This window comes from Pygoscelis adeliae, unplaced genomic scaffold (genome assembly GCF_000699105.1).
Source record: "Pygoscelis adeliae isolate BGI_AS28 unplaced genomic scaffold, ASM69910v1 Scaffold149, whole genome shotgun sequence".
In the NCBI taxonomy this organism is placed as follows: domain Eukaryota; kingdom Metazoa; phylum Chordata; class Aves; order Sphenisciformes; family Spheniscidae; genus Pygoscelis; species Pygoscelis adeliae.
The window spans coordinates 2512922-2520988 of record NW_008825494.1 but is presented as its reverse complement, the minus strand read 5'-3'; the positions used below and the strand labels follow the sequence as shown (position 1 = coordinate 2520988).

Below are 8067 nucleotides of genomic sequence, written 5' to 3'. Positions count from 1 at the left end.
TCCTCTTCCTCTTGTAATTTGCACCGAGCCTGGCTAAGAAGCACCTATTTTTCAGCCAGGCAAACAGGCCTGAACCTGTTACCTCTGTCCCGTAATTAACAGCGGTGTTGTAAAGGGTGGCTGGGGACGGTCACCGAAACCACAGCAGCAGGCAAGACAAGTGGAAAGCATCACCCAAGGAAGGTGTTTTCACTTAGCCGATACCTTTGACATGAACTCTGGGCAGGATATTTTGGAACGGCGCCGCGTGCAACAGGTCACACACTTCCTCTAGGGACTGGAACGAAATGGAAACAAGAGGCATTTAGGTCCGAAGAATCCCCAAACCACACCAGATCCCCAAAATGGGCTTCCAAAAGCACACCGACGCAGAAACACCAGAGGGCAGCCAGCCTCTGCCGCCGCCGCACGGAGCAGCTCTGAGCCCTCGCTCTCCTCAAGGGATTGCTCCCAAAGACGAGTTGATCTCGCCAGGTTACCTTGGATTCCCAAATAAACTCCAGCAGCTCTCCTCCCACCCTCAGCTGGCAGTTTGTAAAGGACAGGGTATTTATTAAAAAGACTAATGCAGAATGAGTAATTTCGGTGTGAAAGCGGCAGACGGCTCCCTGCGTAGACAAACAGAGCGGTGAAAAAGATGACTCACTGCTTGGTTATTTTTACCAACACTATTCCCACAACCCGTTACCTATCGTGGCAGGCACATCTCCCCTCCAGGAGGGCTGAGGCACATGACAGCAGCAGTGAACCACCCTCAGGAAGTATTTTGTATCTTTAGGGACGGGGGAAAGGAAGACAGATGTCTCCTGGCTCTCAGCTGCTGTATGTAGGTGCAGAGAAAACGCAGAGATGACCAGAAGCAGACGCGTGACTTTGCTAAGCCCCTCTCCTCATTTTTGGAGCAGAGGCCTTCCTCATTTGTAATCCCTCAGCGCTAGTATTAGAAGACATGTTCATCAGCCATACCCTCGGCAAAGCCAGGGTACCGGGGCTCATGTGCCTTTCCCAGGTCTAATTCCATGATGTCAACAACATGAAAATGCACGTGCTAGGCAGTCAAGATTAACGAGACCCACCCACTAGCAGAAACGCACTACAGACCTGCATTCTCCACCGGGGTAAAGTCTTGTTTAGTTGTGATAGATGACCACAACGGAAAAATACTGAAATACGTGACAGGACATCGGGGCACCACTGAGGGCAAAAACAAGAGGAGGGGCAGCGAGCAGGGGTGTGTTACTAGAAAGTGTCACCAAGGTGACGTCCCAAAGAAGGTACCTCCAGCGCTGGTGTCACTTTGGTACACCCTCAAGCAGTGAGGGCCCTCGCCTGCCTGGCCCTTCACCACGTACCCCGTTAGCCTGAATCCAAAGTAATCCAGTTTCTCATTTTGTTTCAGCTACCCCATTACTGAATATGGGTTTGCTGCTTGTCACCTGGCTCTCCAATTACTCTCCACCACATGGGAGGGATCCTGTAACACCATGAACAGTACTCCGAGGAACAGCATGTCTTTGTTACCTTACCTAACATCAACAGCTTTAATACACCCTAGAGAAGGAGGCTTACGCGAGGATTTATTTTTGTGCAATGGCAGGCCCCCAGCCAGCTTGCTGAGGAAATGATGTAGCTGGTTCACAGTCAGCAAAGATCTCTACGTGATGGGCAGCCCAGCCTCAGCGGCAGCGTGTCCTTGCACAGCGTGGACAGAGCACCCTGTACACACAGGCAGGGGAAAGACTCCCCACCCAAGTCTTGAAGGCGCAATGGAGGTAAAGAAAGGGAAGACAGCACACCCATTGCTTTTCTGGCCCATAAGCAATGCCCACCTTTCCCTCTGTAAGCACCCAAAAAGCACGAAGACAAAGAAATTACACGTCTGGCCAATTTGTTTCCACAGCAGATTGTATAACGTGAAAGAAGAGTGGTAAAAGAAAAGGAGAGGCAAGGATAAAGAGCAATTGTAGCACCATGCCCTCAGCAGCGGGCAGCTTCGCATGCTGAAAGGTAGAGGCTGGAAGCAGCCGAAAGACTGGACATGTTTCACAGCTTCGTTCAAACAAGGCCAGATGAATGTCTGGCAGAGCGGGCGCCACTGTCAGCCATCCTAGCAGCAAGAAGGATGTCCAAGAAGTCCACGTTAACTTTGTGATGCTTCAGACGACAACAGGAATGACAAATAGGGAAGGAAAATAGCAGTACCAGACGCACAACTTATTCACATTAAGAGAGTAGCCACCCTGTGACCAACTGCAGGAATACTATATTTGATCATAATTTATGATGAAGGTTATATTATTTGATCCTCAGGTACTGTACACGAGGCAATGTCTCTCACCCAGCAAAGTCAGGCACCCCTGCTATCTCGCAGACATGAAAGCCTCTGCAAGACTGTAAGAGATCAGAGCAAGGAACTGTTTCTACCCATCTGCCCATCGGCAACAGCAAACTTGGAGATTTCAACCTTGTTATTTATGACGTTAGCAACAAAATTTGAGAGTACATTTTGAGAGACAGATGGGTTTTCAACTAGCACAGCAGGCACCTACCAGACTCTGTTCAATGAGGAGGCAAAACAGGACGGCATTTCCCACTTCCCGCAAATTCTGGAAGCAGACAGTCTTCAGTTCTGCATATTCAACAATATCCTTCAACTGATGGTGAAAAAACTCCAAGATACCTGAGATCAAAAGAGAAGCAAAAAAATTAAATCTCAGGAGCCAGAACGAAATCTAGTGGTCATCACACAGGCACACCTGTTAACCTTGGGAAAGCAGACAAAAGATTCTGGTCATGTGGATAAGAGTCATACGGATCAGGACTAATTTTTCTTTCTGCCTCAAAAGCACTCCGATTTCTAACCAGTTTGCCTATTCAAAGCTTGCACTGAATGTGCATAAATATATTGTATCAGAGCACAGCTAACCAAGGGTGCAGGTTTATAGTTCTCCCTCCGTGTATCAGCACATGAGATTTTTTTTATCTCCAGACGTACAGCCTAGAGAAAACTGAAAGGAGCAGTATTTAAATACATTGAAAATCAGAGGTTATGAAGTGTTAAGCCAGTGGTGCACTGACCTTTTTAACTGGATAAATCATGCAAAATGAAGTGCCTAGCTCCTCACTCCTAGAAAAGGGAGCCAGTGTAAGAGGTAAGAAAATAACTCCCAGGGGCAAGAGGAGAGACTAGGGCTCTTGTCTGGTATTAGCCCTGTTCCAGCCTCTGTCCCCAACCTGCCGCACCACCCAACACATTCAATTCACAGCTGTTATTTTCAAGGATGACAGACAGAGCCAGCAAGGAGCAGAGCGCTAAAGATACAGGGAACAGGGGTGGTGTCAGGCTACGACTCTGACAGTGCCACAGCCAGCCAGAGGTGATCTGCAACCTCCCAAAACCATTAAATACAGAAATCGCAAGTCGAGCTCCGCTGGCAAGGGTACATCAGATCCTGCTGACAAGCAGTCAGAACACTGTTTCTGTCAAAGTTTTGCCAAAGGCTGTTAAAAACCAGCTAAATTATGATTTTAAAAACATGTAATTTACATAAACATATGTCTTTTCCACCAAACCTCTCTCAAACAACAGTGATGCTTAATGTGCTGGTGGATTTCCAGTTCCTTCCCCCCAGCCCCAGAAAGGTTGTGCAGTGCCTTGGTTAGAGGCAAGCCCCGGAGACCTCGGGCTTGGCAGCTTCTGCAGGGACCCGATCTGGTCAGCACCACGGAGGTTAAAGCGATGTGCAGGATGGGCGTAGAACTACAGTAGGCCAGACAGCTCTCTGGCTTTTTACAAGTTAATTTTTATCCATCTGTCTGCACAAGCCTGGCCCTTTTAAAAAGCCACCAAAAACCTCGACTTATGACAGAAGAAAATACATCCTGCAAAGCTTTCGAATTGCGTGCTACATATGGCACTTCATTTCCATTACACTGCATTAAGTCACCCAGTTAAATCTCCACCCAATCACATCTAAAGCAATTGAGAGGAGACAAGGAAAGAGAGCACAGATGCCCCCCACCACCTTCCTGTGTGTTCCTTGGGTGCGGCTGATGAACACTTCCCATGCAGGAGATTAGACTTCGGTATTTACCCAGCAAGGCAATGGCTGAGAGGGGAGCGCACAAACGTAAAATACAGCCTGGAGCGTATCTGTGCCAAGGAAATCCCTCAAATTCAGCAGAGGAACTTGAAAACATACTGTGAAGGAAGGACTGTACCGCTAACCCACACACTTCTACAGAAAGCCTCACGTCATTAAAATTAGTAACACAAAACATCAATAAAGTGCACGGCGAGGGGATGCAGAGCTGGCTCTGTTACATCTCAAAGAACTGTTTGTCAATAATAAATTTGCAGTAAATGAGTGTTCCCACACACGTTCAGTGGAGATAAATTTCAGACCTAACTTGAGTAGTTCAGTGACTCAATAGAAAAGCAGAACTGAAAAACTAATGGAGGTAGGTCAGATGTAACGGGTGCTTGCTGAGCTTGATTTATTCAAAGGAAAACACATTTAAATCTAGCTAAAAAGCAAAGAAGTCATACCAGCACATCACCAACTCCCCCCTTCCCATAACATGGGGGCCATGTAATGAAAAAGCTCTGCAAAAGACTCTTGGTGTACATTCAACACTGCGGTATAAAGGCCAATTGCAATCCCCCAGTGTTTGAGCAGCAGTGAGCACTTGTGTTTGCTGTTTAAACACACCTGCCCACCATGGCAACGAGGTGCTGCAGTGCTGAATACTGGGATTCCTGTTTTAAAGATGAGGTTGAAAAGGCAGATTGATATAGCAGAAAATTTTTTACAAAATTTTTTGGTGCTAGGAAAAAAAAATGCAGAGTGACGGCATTGAAGCAAGCTTTACCGCAAGTCTACAGTGCGTTTTAGCTACACGCCCTAGTATTTCCTTTGTGTTTTCCCTGTTGATGAAAGGGCTTCCACACCTAGCAAGAAAGGTCTTCTAAGGATCAACTGCTAGAAGTCCAGTCAAATAATTTCCTCATACCAGTCAAATACCTTCCTCATACCAAGACTGGATACCCTTCTGGAAGCAAAAGTCCATTGCGTCATCCTGGACTTAGGTCTGTGCCATAGAGGAAATCAAACTAAAATACCTACCAACGCTTCTGGTCTTAGTATCCATGGCATGTACACAGAGATTGATGGTGAGCCAACAGAAGGGCTGGAGGACTCCCTGAAACACAGTGACTAACTGTAGACTTCTCCGCATAGTTGCCATGGCAAGAAAGCACTACCCGAGCAAGGACAGACATGGGGATGTTTTTCCCTTTATCTTGTATGGCGAGTGGGGAGCAATTTGGTGAGAAATAGAAGCTGAGCAGAGCAGCAAGGATGATTCTGCTACCACAACATGGAAACAACTATTGGTCGTGAAGGGGATGGAAAGGCGGGGATGGACAGGGACGGGCGGAGGGATGGCGTCAGACTCTCTCAATCCCCCGCCCAGCCTGTGGCTTTTGTGGGGAGTTTCAGAAAAGAGATTGATGCCCAGAACGATGTCAAGAAAATTTTATCAATGTTATATGGGCAGCTCCGAAGTGAAATCTTGAGAATAACCCACATCACCTACGGCAAATATAATGGAGCAGGATGGCACAGAGAGAAACCAGGAACAGCACAGAGGACTGTGACCGGCAACAAGGAGCTCGTACTGAAGGTGCAACTGAAACCAAAGCAAGACTGTAAGTCCACGCAAAAGCAGCAGGATAGCAGAAGTCAAAGAGGCTTGGGGTTCATACCATAAAAATACATATTGTCTTTTATAGTCACTCCAAGTTACAGAGTCCCTCTCAAAGTCCTTAACAAAGATCCTTACTTCTTCGCCCAAAGCTCCAGTCTCCATATACAGAGATATAAATACAAACACACATGCATTCATGAACAAATTGTGTCGTTATTCTCAAAATCTGACACCCAGTATTTAGCATGCAGTTGTTCCAAACGCCGCTATCAACAGTGCACTGCTTCCTCTTAGATGAAGGGCTTGATTTACCGGCAAAACAGATGAAAGTTTACAGAGCTACATAGGCTCTTTTTGATGGAACAGAAATGACACTGGAAGCACGATCTGCTCCCCAATGGAGTCCTGTGGCAGAAATACATCATCATGTTTTCATTAATGTTTGAGCAATGGCATTCCCGATTACACCTCCTTATACTGTACAGTACACAGAACTGTACTTTCATGAAAGACTACGCATGCATACTGAAGCCCTGGAAAAAGAACAAGTGTCTTAGGAAAGTTAATTTCACTTAACTGCATGCAACCTTCCTCTTTCCCCTGATTTTATTTGTGGGTGCAATTCGAAAGTTACTGAATTAGTTATACATACATAGCATTTTGCAAAGCAAACGAATCAAGGCTTTTTGCTCCTTCTCTCCAAGAAAGCAATTTTAACTAAACCCCTCTATTCCTGCAGATGGGATGATATTAGGTGTCATAATAATTGATCTTATAATCCTAGTTTCTGATTTACACAGATCTCAACAAAAGCAAAGGCTATTGATATAAAATAGATCCAGTAAAGTACCGAAGATTAGTAAAGGATTAGGTTCCATCTCTGCTCCCCAAATCCTATCTCAACAGCACTCAAACAGCAGATGCCAAGCTTCAGCTGCGCAGTCTGTACACTAATTAATTTAGGAAGTCAGACCAAATCAACACATGCAACACAAAGCTGGTTGGATTTCTTCACTTTGGTCACCTTTCATTTTCTGTAAAACAATCTCAGTTCACACCTACAGACTCAAATCAGACATGTTCCAGAGCTTGTAACAATTCTGGTACCTATAAGATTAGGGCAAAAATTGGCTATTAATTCTAGAACTGAATTGCTGACTAACAACAAACTAGATCTTGATTATAATTCTTGGTCTAGTTGTGTTATGGATTATTTTCTGCAGAGTACTGACTTCGCTATTGTCAAGTAAAATCTGCTGATCTGCAACAGCAAAACGGCTCCCAAGAAACTGGGTGCTATAATGATCTTTAGTTTATGTTCACTTTCATACAGACTTTCAAATGGTAGCTACAAATACTTCTTTGCCTCACAAGAGACATCGTTAACTCTGCATATCAGCAGTCATGCCATTCCTTTCAACAGAAACGTCTGTAAGGTTTAAGCATATCACATGTATGTGGGAATTAGGATCATGGAGCCTGTGCACTGTGTTTATTTTGCTAGAAACAAATATCCTATTTTTCTGCATATCTAATCAGTCCTTACTGCCCTTTCACAATCATCTAGGTGATTTGGGTTGCCCCCAAATTCTTTCAAATAGTCTGTGATTCCCTCCCAAATCTTTCTCCAATGGGCAGGTTCCAGAAAAACCTATGAATAAATTCCCTTCATATTCTTCCCCATAAGGACTCAAGCCATCGCGTCCCCACCAAGAAATTAATTTATTCTCCTACTCATCCAATCTGATCAAAACCCTGGGATAACGGGAAGCATTACTAGCTCTTCTGCTGTGCCCCAAGCGACGCTTCCCCAGCAGCCTCTAGCCACTACTGCCCTCCACCACACTTCCCAGCCCAGGCTAGCTCCAGTTCCTATTAGACCCTGACCCAAAATACTCCAGAAAAAGGAGGGGTGGAAGACTGCTTTTTGCCAGGTTGCTGTGCTGAAGCAGCTCAGAAGGTGTTGCCAGCAGGGAGAGATGGGAACACAGCAGCCGGCAGCACGGGGCACTGGGAGGCTTCCCCAAACTGCCGTGCAAACACGTGGGATTTCAAGAGGTCATGGCCTGGTGTAATGAGTGTTTTGCCCTGCACCAGCTTTGGGTGTTTTGTTGCTTTAATTTTTTTTTTTTTTAAAGAAGAAACATGGAAATGCTATACTTAGGAAAAAAATACACAATTAGGCTACTTTCTCACCAAGTTTATATCTTGCTAAGCTCAAAGATTTTTTTTTTTTTTTAAAAAAAACTTTATTTTGCAGGGGTGATATACCACTGACAAAAATCTAAGCCTCATCTCACAGGGCTAACAAATTACTTTCCTCATTGTGTCCAATGACACTTCAGAGTGGCGGGGGAT

The 8067-nt window shown here is 45.3% G+C and overlaps 1 protein-coding gene across 1 annotated transcript in view; it reads right to left on the bottom strand.

Moving 5' to 3' along the window:
- CYFIP1 (cytoplasmic FMR1 interacting protein 1) overlaps positions 1-8067 on the bottom strand; it is a 60475-nt gene that overhangs the window by 4647 nt on the left and 47761 nt on the right. Inside the window, exons 25-26 of the mRNA XM_009331289.1 lie at positions 2550-2680; positions 205-277 (exon numbers count right to left, since the gene is read on the bottom strand). Of these exons, the coding sequence (XP_009329564.1) occupies positions 205-277; positions 2550-2680 (204 nt within the window). The remainder of the gene's footprint in view (positions 1-204; positions 278-2549; positions 2681-8067) is intronic.